General features: G+C 37.7%; 1 protein-coding gene across 1 annotated transcript; it reads right to left on the minus strand.

Annotated features, from left to right (window-relative positions):
* Positions 1-3702: 3702 nt before the first annotated feature.
* On the minus strand, positions 3703-5404 carry LOC148009131 (putative glutathione S-transferase parC). Its single transcript, XM_087673780.1, has 2 exons — positions 4986-5404; positions 3703-4297 (listed from the first exon to the last, which is right to left on the minus strand). Exons 1-2 carry the CDS (start codon positions 5310-5312, stop codon positions 3920-3922), a joined length of 705 nt encoding a protein of 234 aa, XP_087529906.1. The 5' UTR covers positions 5313-5404; the 3' UTR covers positions 3703-3919.
* Positions 5405-16389: the final 10985 nt, after the last annotated feature.

The following is a 16389-nucleotide window of genomic DNA, read 5'->3' on the forward strand; positions in this document are numbered from 1 at the left end:
GGTATCCAAATAACCTCGCATAGGTCTCACAAAATTGTGTATACTCCTAGACTACTTTCTTTTTGAGTCCTTCCCTTCATAATGTCTATTAAGTTGTCTTTTTCGATGTTAATATAAAGCAAGAATCAAGTTGAAGGCTACTAGATGAGTATAAACTCATGCTATTATTCTAGACATCGAGTATGATTTTTCATCTATCTTGGAAGCATTTACTATCTAGCATTATAGGCACAAAAAGCCTTGTTACATCCTTTAAATCCTTTAAATAAGAATTAACCTACCACTTTTGCAATATCCAAGTAGTAAAACTACCTTACAAGAATATATAATAAGAGAGAGCTATGAATAAATAACAAACTTATGCTCTTGTTATATATAGAAAAGCCCCTTCTCAAAAGATTTGAGCTCTACAAGTTGGTGGACCAACATATTGCTAAAGAAAAAATGAGAAGCTTGGGATCTCTCTTTGACCAAAAGAGTGTGTCTAGATCAAGTTTCAAAAGACTAGGTCTATTTGCATTTATCTATGAGGTCTATATATCTAGATTTACAATTCTCAAGGCCAAAAGTTACTTCAACAAAGTAACATGTTAATATCTAGCTATTTTAGTAATTGTAAAGTTATAAACATTTACAAAGTTTGTAACACGAAGTTTATAGATTTGAAACATGTATGGCTATGTTTAAAGTTGTAGCAAAATCCACATTCATGTCTACATTTATCATAAATTTAATTGCATTTAAATTAGCTCTCATATATGTGTTTAAGTAGATGCATTAACAAAAAAAAAAGATAATAGAAACAAAAGAATAGATGATAAAAAACGTCAAAAACATCATAGGCACATTTAACCATGCACTTAAAATGTAGGTTCTCATGTTTAAATAAGTGTTAACCTTCACATTCTCTCTATTGAGCAGAAAACCACAACTTGATACCCTAAACAACAACAAACAGGAAAAGAAAACCCAAGATCCAAACAAAATGACAAACTTAAAAGAAAAACTTGCCAACAATCAATTATGAGAATACATGCAGTATAGAAAGAGGCTTCTCTTACTACAGCAATGACTCCTCCAATGTGTTTGTGTGTGTATGTGTGCACACACACACACTAAGTTTAGTGTGTGATTCAAAATTTCTTTTTGTAGAAAAGAAAGCCGAGATAACAAGTGCTTATAATTTTGAACTCATGTGCATTCAAATGCATGTTTAAGAAAACATAAAATGAACCCTATGTGGTTACATGCATATTTAAATGCTCCTATAAATTCACATCTAGTGCTTATATCTCTTATTTCATTTTGTTGTTGTGATGGGCATAGGATCTTCACTAGGTATTATCCTTGAAAGGCACATGGTGAAGTGAGAGTTTGTTGAGGTAAAGGCCAATGGACAAAGTAATAGAAGGCACTCCTTGTACTAGTACACATTGTATAGTTATATATAAGTGAAGATAAAGAAGAATAAGGATATGCTAGTACCCACAAAAACTTCTTGTGTGCTTGTGTGTGTGTGTGTGTGTGCGTGTGCGTGTGCGTGTGCGTGTGCGTGTGCGTGTGCGTGTGCGTGTGCGTGTGCGTGTGCGTGTGCGTGTGTGTGTGTGTGTGTGCGTGTGTGTGTGTGTGTGTGTGTGTGTGTGTGGTTTTACATCCCACCATAGTTTCCTCTCATTAGGCATAGAAAGTACTCCAATATTTGGAGCAGTATTTTCAATATTTGCAACTCCTATAGGCCTAACAATTTTAGCTGGACCCCAAGTAGTATAATTATTGTTTATTAGTATATACTTATCTATTCATGATCTTAATATATTGATGTAGCATTACTAATAAATCGATAATCTTTAATTGTTACTAACAATATGTGATTAACTAATTGATGTAGTTGTTAAAATGTTCAGGCTCTCCCTCTCATGCGTGCTTAACAAGCCACCATAAGCAAGAGGTGCACTTAACAAGCCACCATAAGCAAGATTGAGGGGTTGGGATGATTGAGGAAACTTTTGGACGTACCCTCTTTGATTAGGGAAGAGTATATTGTAGCCATTACCACTTGGATAATGGAAGGGATAGGCGTTGGGTGTGGGCATGTGTGTGCACACATGTGAACAAGGGAAAGGTGTATAAGAAATGCTCCATGATGTGCTACATCACTTTGTCAAGTCTTGGTTCATACTTGAGCTAGATGGAGGGTGATGGTTGGCACTAAAAGTGTGCAAGAGGCAAGTGATGATAGCATTGATAAGGAGCAACCTCTCTCTCTCTCTCTCTCTCTCTCTCTCTCTCTCTCTCTCTCTCTCTCTCTCTCTCTCTCTCTCTCTCTCTCTCTCTCTCTCTCTCTCTCTCTCTCTCTCTCTCTCTCTCTCTCTCTCTCTCTCTCTCTCTCTCTCTCTCTCTCTCTCTCATGGTTGCCCTAGTGGTAAGCCACTTATTTAATTAACCCACTAACCCGAGTTCAAACCTTTGTTTTTTAAGACCTACCACCTATACTAAATGATCATAAGAAAGGTAGGAGTTTAACCCAAGACCAAGTCACCACACACTCATTTTAACCAACTCAACTTCAATGGGAAATCACGAGTTGATGAGAGAGGCAGAGGTAAAGGCAAGAGCATGCCAGAGCTAGTGAGAGCAAGAGGGGGAACCTAACAACCTTTGGAGCAAGTGATGGCAAGAAAAGTGAGTAATATATATTTTTATCTATTCATATATTAATTTTAATATATTAATATTATATCATTAATAATTTTAAACATTATTATAATTGGCAATATGCTATTAATTCATTGATATAGTTGTTAGAATCCATAGATCACTATTTGTAATAAGTTATTAATATATTCATTTAGTTGATTTAGTAACAGTAATATACTACCATACCATTATTAACACACCAAATTATATCTAGCATTATTAATACATCAAAACAAATGTTATCAAAATTCAATAGTACACAAATAATACATTGATAGTCATTCAAATTAATACCATGATAAATTTTATTAATATATTAATCTTAATCATTGATATGATAAATAATTTTAATATAATAAATTCATGTTCATAATGTTTCTTATAAATATCATTATTAATATAAGATTAACAATATACTAATAATTTGTTACTATAGTTACTAAGATTAATAATAAAGATTACAATTAGACACATTAATCTTAATAATAAATATAATGATGATAAACATTATTAAAATCATCTACTAGTATACTTAGTAATCTAAGATGTTAGCATGATTAGTAATTCTAATATGCCAATATATTAAAACTAATGTTATCAATATATTAATATTAATTATTATTATACTTATTTATATCAATAGCTTATTAATGTCAAGAATAAAATATAAACATTTCAATATCATGTTATCATCATACTATAGTAACTATCTATTACTATAAACATAGATAAATAAAATTATTAATAATGTAGCTTAGGGTACAAAACACGCTCTATTTTCTTAACATTTTCGTGATGTTGTGTCTCATGGAGGCTATGCACTAAGCACCTAGTCCTAGTTTGAGAAACTCAAAGCAAGACAAGGAGACGTAAATTCTTGTGAGTGGAAACCTCATTGCTGTTGGTAGGCTTGGCCCTTGGGTGCCTTGTGAGAGGGAGGGGTTACTATTAACTAGCAATGACAAACATAGTCATTTGGACACGATGGCTTTTTATATAAGAGACAAAATTTGAGCAACAAGTGTTGTTGCAACGGACTTGGTTCCAAAACTCAAAAAGAGGGGGTAACACACCACTCCCAACTCACAAGGAGGAGTTACGCATATACAATATATTAAACGAGAGAGAAGGGACTTGAATCCGCAGTACTACCGACCCAAGGCTGCTTTCCTGGACATGCTCATCAGCACACGTAACACTGAAGAAAGAGAGATGGGGCGGCTCATGCACCCAGTGACCGATTGCTTAACATTCTGGCAAATTCCACAACCTTGTGAGGGGGCGCCTGCGACAGCGCTTCCTTCACGCTCGGGTGCTCGCTCACCTTGCTCACCCAGGCGCTCAGATGGGGGCACCGCTTCTCATCCAGGCGCAGCTTGAACTTCCCTATGGCCTCAAACGCCTTCAGCCAGGGGATGAATGGCGCCAGCGCAATGTCCACCAGACCCACCAACTCTCCGCCGAAGTACGGCTGGCCGCCTCCAAAAACATCCCGCAGCGCGCCATCCAGTGTGTCCAGGACTTCTTGCAGGTCCTGCTTTGCCTGCTCCTGAGGCTCGCCCTCAGGACTTTTGACTATACGAGCACCTGCATCATACAACTGCCAAAACAAACGAAACAAAAAAATTAACGAATGGTTTGCGGGATACATGGGCTTGGGAGAATCAGACCAGCAGCATGCATCTGCAAAACTAAATGCAGGATGGATGGGGCCACCAGGGAGGAACTGCGTGCAAGAAAGGAGTACACCATTCGACTGCAGGCAGAAGAAGAGCAGGTGTGCTTGCCCTAAATTAAACACTATCATTACACCATTCAACTGTAGGCAAAGAAGAAGAGCAGGTGTGTCTCATGTGGAATTGCATCCAAGGACTATACTGCTCGGGCAGAGAACAGTGCTAATTTATATATTTGTTACGCCATATTATAGATGCGGGCGAAGGGCAGCAGGCAAAGAAGTGTAGACATGTTACGACACACAATTAGACGCAAAGAGCATGCGAATGCAGCCTAAGGGCAGCAGGCAAAGAAGTGTAGATGTGTTGCGACACACAATCAGATGCAAAGAGCGTACAAATGACCATTCAACTTCAGGCAAAGGAGAGCAGACGTGTGCAGTGGATGTCCTAACACCACATGAATGCTATATACAATCAGATATAAAACATCGAAACAGCTGCATACAAGGTAAAGCACATCAAAGCAACAGCAGCTCATATTAAGACAGAGCTCAAGCACCAAGGCCTGACTCAGCTTTTAGAGGCAGGGGAATTAAGAAAAGCCTAAACCTTCTTGTCGACATAATCGGCCCAGAAGCGCGCCATAGCTCTGTCGTAGGGGTGCTTGGGGAGGAAGGATGGGCCTTTGGAGGCCCAGGCCTCGTCGATGTACTGAACGATGATGAGGGACTCGCACATTGCCTTGCCATTGTGAATGAGGACAGGGACCTTCTTGTAGACAGGGTTGTACTGCAGCAGGAGCTGGCTTTTGTGAAGCAGGTCCTCTTCATGGTATTCATAGTCCACCCCTTTCTCCTTGAGGGCAATCACAACCCTCATGCCAAACATGCTCGCCCATGAGCTGAGGACCTTCACACTCTCTCCATGCAGGGGCATGATGGTAGAAGGGCAGGGTGAGGCTCTAGTCTTGCGTCTTCTCCTTCTTGTTCTACTAGTGCTAATACTTCTTCCTTGATAAACTGCGAGAAATGGAGTCGCTCGAGTGAAAATGCAGACATGAGAACCATCATTTCCCGAGTTGGAAATGTTCACGAAATTAGTATTACGAGGTAGTGACTCCTCAGTAGGACCGCCGACCGCCTTCTCTATTCTTTCAAAACACCCGTGACCCTGTCGCCCACCCAGCGCTGGGGGCCTCAGCCCTCAAAGTTGAAGGGCATGTGCGGGGGCTTATAAAGCGACGGCTTAGGCTTATAAAGTGGCCGGGCTCCGAAGAGTGTCGGATCCCACTCACGTTCACGTTCAAAATGAGGAGTTTCAACAATAGAGTGCTTCTTGACACTATACATTAGTCTCCCACAAGCTAGAAAGGGATTGGCACTTTTTGGAACTTTATCCTCAAGACGAATAGATAGCGTGGTTTCTTCACACGTGCATGCACAACTTCCAGTTTACAACCTTTGAAACTATGTTTCTCGATCTTAACTTTTCTTTTTGAACAAAAGTCTTCCAAAGTATTCTTATCAAGGTGTGAGAATGGTGGAGAGAATCACTTGGGCCATATGTCAAGCCCCATTGCCACATACACGATGGGGCCCTCTCACATTTTTCTTTCGAAATTAGGATCCCGACAAAGAAGGCTTACCATTAAAGCCACCATCGTCTTGGTGATGGACCCAACCTGACAACCAACATTTATTGGCATGTAACTGAAAGTGGCATTCCCTCCTTGCTCACTCATTCACTCACACACGCACACACACACACACACACACACACACACACTCTCTCTCTCTCTCTCTCTCCTCGTAGCTAGTTTTGCCCTTCCCTCCAACACTTGTCCATGGAGGCACATGAGGACCTCTCTCTCTCTCTCTCTCTCTCTCTCTCTCTCTCTCTCTCTCTCTCTCTCTCTTGTTATTAGGCGCCTGTGACCTTGTTAGCGGTGTAAATCCCTAGGCCTTGAATTCCATTTATGACCACAGTCTCTTACTTTCATATAAGGATATAATGGTTTGAGATCAACCTATGTGATTGTGCTTTTAAATGTCATAGGACAGAATACCTGTATTTCAAGTGTTGATTCTGATATGCAAGTAGTTGTATTTTCTTTAAGAGAGTCGCATGATTTCAATATACAAACATAGTCAGCGCCAAGTCTTCACGGTCGCTGCAAGCTATTCTCAACGTTTTTGTCATGCTCTTGAAGTAGTTGAATCTTTGTTTATGTATTTTGGAATCATAAATGATTTCTAGTTATGGGGGTTGAAGTTTATGTAGAGAATACGTCTATGTTTGTGTTCTTTATTTTGGTGCCATGGTGTGTTTATGTATTCTTTGCTTCCTTCTTGCAAATGCTTTAAACACTTTGGCAATCCCTGCCAGTTTCAGGAAATTAATCTCTTGATTTATGTGTAGATTTGAAATTAATCTCTAGGAAATTCGGTGGTAAGATCAAGCAACAGGAATGCTAATGGCATTGGCAATGTATCACGTGCCTCCTATGGGTAGCATTTATGTCAGACAATTATCATTATCTATCCAATCCCATTCTTACCAAGAGAATATCACGAGAATTAAGGGAAGCATTGGCAAGTCCACAACGATAGTAAGGTTTTTGTAATGATGCAAAGATAGTTGCAGCATTAGGCAGGCTAGATGAAGAACAAGCTGTACCTGATAGTTAGGGAGATCAGGATGTGGACCCGTTTGGTGGTACAACAACTATTTATAATTATCTTGTTGGTTCTAAAGAGTCTTTTCCAACTCATTCAACTCCTTCAATCACACCTAATGTTTTAGAAAATGAGGAACCATTAGTGCCACCTAAAGATCAAGAAACTCCTCCTAAGCAGGTACTGGAGAGGCTGCAACATATAGTGCTTGGGAGACACGTTTTACTGAGAAGTACATCCTTTTAAGTTAAGAATTCTTTAAAATTTAATCTATTACCACCGTTGCGGAGGCCTCATAAGTCAAACATAATGAATCCCAATCAACTTGTCAATCCAAAGGTCAGAGCTTCTAAGTTTTCAGAAAAGAAAAAAGAAGACCCTAATTGTCATGTAGCCTTGTTTGAAACTAGGTGGACAGCAAGTGGGTTTAACCAAATGTATGGTGATCAAGTTAAGAAGTAGCAGTTTGCAGCCACATTTCAGGGAAAAGCTATGGATTGGTTTAGTAGTTATGGAATGGGAGCCAAATGAAATTGGATGTGTTGATCCGACCATAGTTGCACCTATGGTGATCTTTACAGTATCTTATGTGCCATGGAACTTAAAGCCTATTCCAGTACCTCGGGCATATTTGCCTAAGTTCTTGGAGCTTTTGAACGAGAAGATCGGGATGCAGATTTTGGAGCCCTCTTCAGCTCCATATTCAAATCGGTGGTTTACTGTTTCAAAGAAGAATGATTCTTTGAGGTTTGTACAGGATTTGCAACCAGTTAATAAAGTCACCATAAGGAATGTTGGATCAGGCCCGATAGTGGAAAAATTTGCAAAACCATTTGTAGGCAAAGCAATTTACTCTATGGGTGATTTATATTCAAGATATGATTGGTTTTAGCTTGCATTAGAAAGCCGAGATATCACTACCATAAAGACAAACTTGGATTGGTTAGGATGTGTATGCTTCCACAAGGAGCAACAAATTCAATGGCACATATGATGAATGCTATGTATAAAGTTTTGAGAGAGTATATTCCTTAGGTCACCTTACCCTTTCTTGATGATGTGTTGATAAAAGGGTGTGATATCCATGAGAAGAATGAAGAGCTAAATGAGTAGGGATGTAGAAGATTTGTGGTTGATCGTATTGTTGATTATGATATGATTTTGAGCCATCTTGAAGAAGTGCATTTGACTTTGTTAGGAGAAAAGTTGGTTTTTGGAGTGGAGGAAGTATTAGTTGTTAGGCACATGTGTGGACCATATGGGAGAAAGACCTTACTAGTAAAGATTGATGCCATAAGCAGGATGCAGGAGACATGTTTGAATGTATCTGAGATGATAAGATTTTTGGGTGCATGTGTCTTTTATTTGATATGGATTCCACATTTTGCTCATGTGGCTAACAATTTATATCAGCTTTTGAGAAAGGGCAAAAGTTTTGGTGGGGTAAACAGCATACGAAGGCAGTTCAAAAGTTAAAGAGCTTATTGATTTCAGCCCCAACACTAAAGAGAGCAAATTATGGAATGGGCTTTGAAAATAAAAGGAGGAGGTTGGGCCAAGCTTGGACACACGCCTTTAAGCATTTAAAGAAAATACTCTAAAAACTCTCCCATGTGGTGTATACATCAAATTCTCTTTTTATTCTCTCTTATATTTTTCTCTTCTTATGTATCTCACTTTTTATAGCCTGTTATTAAATTAACTATGATATTCTCTCATTTTTTAATATTTGGAGCTTCAAAAATGGTGTATGCATGAAAAAAGCTTCGGGATACCAAAAGAAGAAAATATAACAATATATTTGTGCATAAAAGGATTCTTAACAAAGGCCACATTTACAATGGTGGAGATTTTAGAATCTTCTCAATTATTATTTAAAGCATTTTATTCCATAAATCTCTCTTTAAAGTAAGCTTCTTTTTCCTTTCAAAGGATGATAATCTATTCTAAGAAGTGTATATACATTTTCACATTCTCTTTGCTTAAACCCTTATAAAATTACCAATCCCATAGTGTACATCATCACATTATACTTGTAATGCATGTGTAGAACTCTCCCTCAAATTTTTTAACTTTCATATTTTATATTTTCTCTCTGGGAAGCTTGACTATGAAGACTTATACATATGATACAACAAAATGCATTATGATGAGAGACTCCGTGCACTACCTTACATCATCTAGTGCATCATCCAATTTGGAGCTCTAATCAATCAAGATTACACTTGATTGATTGGAGTTAGTAGATTAATATAATCCAGCCAAGTGCTTATAAAAGAGAATCCCTTTGAGTAGGGGGAACACACATACTCTAGTCTACCACCATTCTCACTACCTCTATTCTCTTCCTCTCCTTCACCATTCCCCAATCCCTCTCAACTCCACTACTCTTTTTTTCCGCTTCATTACACGCACCATCTCCTTCTCTCTCATTCCCCTATCCCTCTCCACTTCACCACCCTTCTTCCCCACTTCATCACACACATTATCTCCCCCTCCCTTACTCCTCCACTCCATCACATTCCTTGTTCTCCACTTTATCATACCCTCATCCTCTTTCACTCATATCCTCCATTCCTTCATTATCCCCATTCTCTTCATTCCACCGGCCCAAACCCCTATGTACAATCACACTCTCCACCCTCTCCTCTTCTTTCTTTTCCTACATCGTCACTACAATTATCTCTCTACTTATGTGTGCATGTCTCCCCACCATTTTGGATTGGGATGCATTAGTTATAACACTAAATATTAGTATCTTCAATTATTTGATTTATATTGCACCATACCTTCTCCTCTCTTTCTATTTTATATCATCACCTCTCTACTCATATATGTAAAAAGCATCATGGTCCACTTCTAATTTGTCTAGGTGGTGCCCCTTTCCATCACTTAACACATTAGGAGATTGATCCCATTTTTGTAAAGGCCACAAGTACTCATTTTTTCCCTCAATGTCATGTTTATAATATATATAAAATAACAATTGCTTCAGTCTAATAGTAGCAAGACAAGTTTATTTTAGAGATTAGTGCTTAATCCACCTCCACAATATGTATGTATTTTCACTCAAGAACTCCATTTTGCTGCAAAGTATACATATATATAAACTATCTCTAAATATAATGTGTAATTCGCAACAAATTAGAAAAATCATTAGAGATGTACTCTCCCCATCCATCCAACCTTAAGCCGTTTAATATCTAACATTGTTTCCTTGTTAACCAAAAGTGTAAAGCTTTTAAAGTAAGTGAACACCTCTTTTTCTCATATATAAATAAATCCATACTTTTTTAGTATGATCATCAATAAAAGAGACATAACACTTGCAACCATTGGTAGTTGTAATCTTTGTAGGATCCCACATATCAAAATGTATAAACTCAAGTGACTTCTTACATATATGCATTTTATGTGGAAATGCATGTCTTCATTACTTTTTCCAATTTGACATGATATATATACTTTATGTATCCCATCAACTCTAAAATTCAATAAGCCATCCAAAATCTATTTTGAATACATATTTTTCAAATGCTACACCTTTATATGACTAATCCGCTCACGCCAAATTTCAATGCATGTCTATGGCAATGCTACAGATGTGCTTATAGAGCTTGATGGGATAGTCTTGAGGATAACTAATGTGAATAAGAGAATCAAAGTATTCAAGAGAAGAGATGAAGAGACATATGCAGTGGAAAACTTAGGAGAGGAAGGACATATTGATAGAGGGATTGAAGAAGAGGTATGGAAGACATAGAAAATGAGGCTAAAACTTTGGATGCACAAAATGTAAAGAAAGTGGAGGAGTTTGAGCTAACAATGGACCGTAGAGGAGATAAGGATGGGTAGTTGTGGCCCATCCAAGGGATGTGCTGGTTTAGAGGTAGTGGATGTTGTGGCATTACGTATCCACTCGCAAAAAACCTTGGAGAATGACCATAAGTTAAATGTTGAGTATTTTCAAAGTATTTTTTTGTAATATGTTTTGACTAGTAATATGTTTTGGTTTGCCATGTGTGGAAGCTTGCAAATTTTTTTTGTGAGTAATTGTATAGGAGTCAAAGACGATATCTAGTCAAAAGGTGAAGTTGCAAATATTTTCTTTGTGAGTAGTTATACAAGAGTGAAATGCAATGTCTAGTCAAAAGTTGAAGTCATGGAGTATATCATTGATGCTTGGTACGATGCTTAGTACCATTAGTGATAACATCTCTACTATGGAAGGGCCTCATCATGATCGTGGAGAGCTAAGGTTGTTTGTCATGCTTCCCTCATGCCTAATGCCTACAAGATAAGATGTAGGTGCATTGAAATGTGTAAGGCATTCATAGTGCCTTTTGGGAGAGGCTAACTGCTTATACATTGAAGGCATCCTTTTTGCATGGATTCTTTATACTTTTGGGGGTGGGTTTTTGGGCTATGTAGATTATCAATGGAACAAGAGTGCAAGTATTACAAGAGAGGGTAAAAGAATTGGAAACCAGAGGAGTCGAAACTTGCTAAAGCAACTATTGTGATTGCATGCTCAGATAAGGAGTGCAAGAACCAACCTGCTTGGCTAGAGTAAAAATTGGAGCACAACAAGAGTGGTATCAGCAAAAGAGTACACTGTTGTGATAGTGGGCCACAGCCTAGCCAAGATAAAAGTCTGCCATCCTTTACTAGGAAAAAGCTAGCTAATCTTGGGAAAAGGAAGTGGGATGCTTTAAAGTTTAGGCCTACTCATCACAGGGTGAGGTGTGGAAAATTTGCAAGGGTTTTGCAGAAAATGAGGAAAGAGGAAAAGAAGACTGCAGCAGAGTGAATGCCATCTTCATGCTCAACCCAACAACAACATGCATTGGGGGGGGGGGGGGGGGGGGGCAAGGGGGATTGTGATGATATTAGAGACTTTGACTGATGTAAATTGCCTGGGAGGAATTGCAGCAAGCAGATGCTAAGGAGGGTGGCGATGAAGCTTCCTCGAGCCTGGCCTTCTCTTCCTAGCTTCCTTGGGCGGCCATGAAAGTGGGACGGTAGGAACTTGAAAATCGAGAGGAAAGAACGCCTGAACAAGGAGCATGCAATCATGATTGCCATGGCCGCATGTGCAGAGAAAGGCAGTGCTCAGTGCTTGAAAGGTGGTTGCCTCGTACTTTTTACTGTAAAAAAACGGGGATGCTGTCTGTGCTTTGTGGGGCTCAAGATTGGAATTGATGCAGCTACTAGCGCGTTTGATGAACAAAACAAAAATACGAAGACGGAGGAGAAGACCACAGTTCGTCACAAGGATAGGACTTCAGTTCATCACATCAAGTCGCTAAATGGGTGGGATCTGCCCTCAAATTTGAAGGGCACTACATCTTTTCTTTTTGAAGGGGAAAAACAAGCTTGTCCTTCTTTAAAGATAGGTAAACATCAAGATTAACTTTTATAAGATAGGTATGTTTTTTAGGCACATTTCTTAAATGAAGGATTGTTTTTTGAAGCTTACTTCACTTAGAATTCTCTCTACTATTTATATAATTATGAATCCATGCCAAGTAAGAGCATTCCACAACATATATTCAAATTTTAGAACATACAGACAACCATATTGAAAGCAAACGTATTTTTTAAAAAAGTAGTTTGAAAGTAAAGTACATAGCCATATTTAGCTAGCATGTTTTGAAATTTGAAGAGTCAAAAGTAAATAACATATTTTAATTGAAAATAAAGATATTTTCATAGCATGTTTTAAGAAAAGTTGGATCAAACATCTATTTTTAAGGAGTATGGAAGAAATCAACCAATCTAACATAATAAAGATAGATTAAACTAGGTTTACAATTGGATTATATGTGCAATCAAACATTACAAAATTGAATTAACTATCAAAGATTACATTGAAGCAAAAACAATTTTTAATGTCTCATACAATGAAAAATAAATGCCAAATAGAAGCATCACACATTATGCAACCAAACGCTCAAGCATGTAAAAAAGGAAGCAAGTATTATCCTGATTGCTTAGCATCATAGCACAAATGCTTCATCAGCTTACAAAAAGAGAGCAATTATTGAGACCAAAATCTTCTTGAAGTTTCTCACAAGTAGAACCAAAAGGAGAGGATAGATACATTTGATTTGATGTAATAAGGCAATTGCCACCAAAATGTTAAAAGTCTAATTACAAAAAGTTAGTGCTGTTGTATACTTCCTATGAATGCTCCAAAGCTTGGGTGCGTCTTATCTTCATATTTTTCCAAACCTCAAAAATTTAATTCCAATCTACTTCTTCCATATTCCTTGGAGTGGAAAGAGAGATGAACATGAGCATATCTAAAGTATTGAGAGACAAACACGATCTCTCATCACTTTTAACCCGATTTGGTTTTGAAAATTCTCTTTCACAAGTTGTTGAACTTGCAGGGAGCACCACCACAACCTGCCTTAACTTATATAAAGCTGGAAACATTTGCATCCATTCTACTTCAGCACCACATTGTTCCCAAGCTTCAAGGAGTCCTGTTGAAGGATAAGACTCAAAGAGATATAAAACAAATCTTTGCAACTCATCTTCACATTGTTTAGAGTGAATCAAAGGTCTCTCTCCTTTGCCAAATTTTTCACGCAGTTGAGAGGGATATTGTCGAACTATCTGACCTCGAATTTGTGGATCCCTAGAATAGTTTTTAGGGGAAAACAACGTTGTTGCATTAAACAAGTGATATCCTGAAACCTCTCACCAAAGTTAGAGATCAATCTCTGCACGAATGCCTTTGCTAACCATTTGCATTCCTCAATAGTAATCACTTCTTTACCCACTAAATAAGTAAATTGTAAGACATGTTGATGTACAACACCCTCTTTATCCTTACACGAATACACTCCATTGTTAATGGCCTTCATGAAGCTCCTTAAGTGCTTGGAACCATTTCCAAATATACTAGTTATGTACCAATCCTTCAAGAGATTAATAAACACATATATTTCTCGTCCGATCATTGTTATGTCACAATCATTTTCTTGAAACCTCTGACTTAATATGTTAGTCTCCTTGAGTAGATCGGCCATGAAATGTATAATAAATAACAACTGAAAAATTGTTGCTTTTTTATACATTGCTGGATACTTGCATTTCCAATATTCCAACAATGTAGGTAACACTTTTACCAACCTGATACAATAAAACAACAAAGTTAAGTAAGGATTTGATAATAAAATCAATATTAATTTTATTAAAAAGAAACACCAAGTAAAAGTATACATTTTCATGACACTTCCCTGAGACAACCATCTTACTCCATGAATTCTCATTATCTCATAATTTCTAGGTAAGAAGGAAAGCATGAGTTTATTCACTTAAACTCTTCTAAGACATGAGTTTCCAATCCATTCTCGAACTTTGTTTGCAAAGCTATCAACACAACTGAATTCAGCAAAGCAATCGTAAGTATCTTTTATCACGAGAGCCTCCCTATGGGAAATACAATGTATCCCCAACAAATGTGGCACATCCTTACAAATCTTTGCAAATAATCTAGATCTTTTTCCAATCATAGCTGCAGCACCATCAGAGCCCATAGCAACCATTTTACAAAGTGGAAGATCTAGATGTTGCGCAACACTTTTAAGATGCCTTCATACATGCTTAGAGCCTTGCCATCATCAACACCAATCAACTTTACAAAGGAGGTTGCATGAGAGCCTGCACCACCATTTTAAGTATGTAATGTAGAGAATGAGGTGCTTTTTGAACCTCCTATCAGTACTTTCATCCACAAGGATAGAAAAGAACGGACTAGATCCTATCTCCTCCTTTAGTTTTTCCCAATAAACCATATACATGGCTGAGAGAAAATCTTTTCTTGAAGTTGGATTAATGTATGTTGAATACTCACAAGTGAGGGGCATACTCAGAGTTTTCATATACATGTGAAACTTGCATTCATCTTCGAATGCTTCTAGAGACATGCCTTGTAAAGAAGCCCTATACATGATCTGAATAACACTAATAATTCTGCATTTCTCATTATCAACCATAAGCTCCATATGTTTTTCCATGTGCTTCACTTGTTCACCAGCCATGAATTTCTTACATTGAATTGCTAGCTTATGTGACTCTGATGCATTATGTATAGCCAAAGCTTGTTTCTGGATAGTTGTACTCCCTTTTCCTCCGAAAGGATTGGGCATGCTGAATGTAGTACAAATGGAGCATTTAACTCTTTCCTTGCCTGCTTCATCTAAGATGGAGTATGACCAAGGATATAATAGCTTCCATGACACCACATAGCTACAAACATATATTCTTTTCTTTGCATTCAAAATACAAGCATCTCCATTTTCATTTTCTATAGGTTGCACATTTGGAAGTGTGATGCTTGACTGCTCAAGCAATTGTTGGCGCTTCTCCTTCCTTGGCCTTCCCATCCCTAAATGAAATTTTAATCAAACCTTAAACTAATGTGGATTTATTCATAAGTCTACTAATTAGATATATGTAAGTTATACAAATGCGACAGTTGTACACAAGACTCATTTCTTACATATAAACAAAACTAGTAAGTTGTAACCACACAATTCAAAGCTATTAATACAAGGTTTCTATATCAAATTATACAAAGGAGCAAACTATTATGATATTTACAATTTAATTTAGAGAAAGAAAACATATCTCACATTGAACAAGCATAAATGATAATAGTACATGAAAAAGGAATGCTTATAACATTTTCTTTCCTTTGAAATGGAAAAAACATAGTAAGAGATTTACTTGTAAGTTTTAGTCACTAAATGTAGGTAAGAAGGGAAGCTGCTACAATGATTTCAATGCTGAGATTTCCCAAGGCCAAGTAGGTCACAAGCAAAGAGAGCGCAAGAGTCACACTACAAGATATAGACCTTATAGCGACGTTTAAAGCGACGAAAATACAAATAACAAAATTTGCCCCCGTCGTCGCAAAAAGCGTCATTATTGACGACGCCATAGAATCGTTGCTATATGTGTTGCTATAGCGACGCATATAGCGATGGTTATAGAGAATTTGCGACGCTCATAACGACGCCAATAGCGACGCGAGCAGTAAATTTGCGACGCAAATAGCGACGGTAACAGAGAAAAAAAATTTGTGGCTGCTGTGTGCTGTATGAGAGCCATACAAAATAGTTTCTGCGCTGCTGCATACAAAGCGCTTGCAAACAAAAAGAATGTATACCGAAATCATAAAACTGATACATGAAATAAATACATGATCGCATAAAATGCGATTGCTACAATCATGAAACGATATCACTAATACATAGAAAATGTCTACATAGATCAGGCGACTAAAAACTAAAGGTGTGTGAGCTCTAAGGATCCAAGGGCGA

This window comes from Lygodium microphyllum, unplaced genomic scaffold (assembly GCF_053477565.2).
Source record: "Lygodium microphyllum isolate KBCC unplaced genomic scaffold, Lygodium_microphyllum_v1.1.10 scaffold_38, whole genome shotgun sequence".
Taxonomy (NCBI): Eukaryota; Viridiplantae; Streptophyta; class Polypodiopsida; order Schizaeales; family Lygodiaceae; genus Lygodium; species Lygodium microphyllum.

Coding starts and splice junctions, on each gene's coding strand:
- LOC148009131 (XM_087673780.1), bottom strand. CDS start 5,312: ATGCCCCTGCATGGAGAGAGTGTGAAGGTCCTCAGCTCATGGGCGAGC. Junction 4,298..4,985: donor CCGATTATGTCGACAAGAAG/GTTTAGGCTTTT, acceptor TTGTTTTGGCAG/TTGTATGATGCAGGTGCTCG.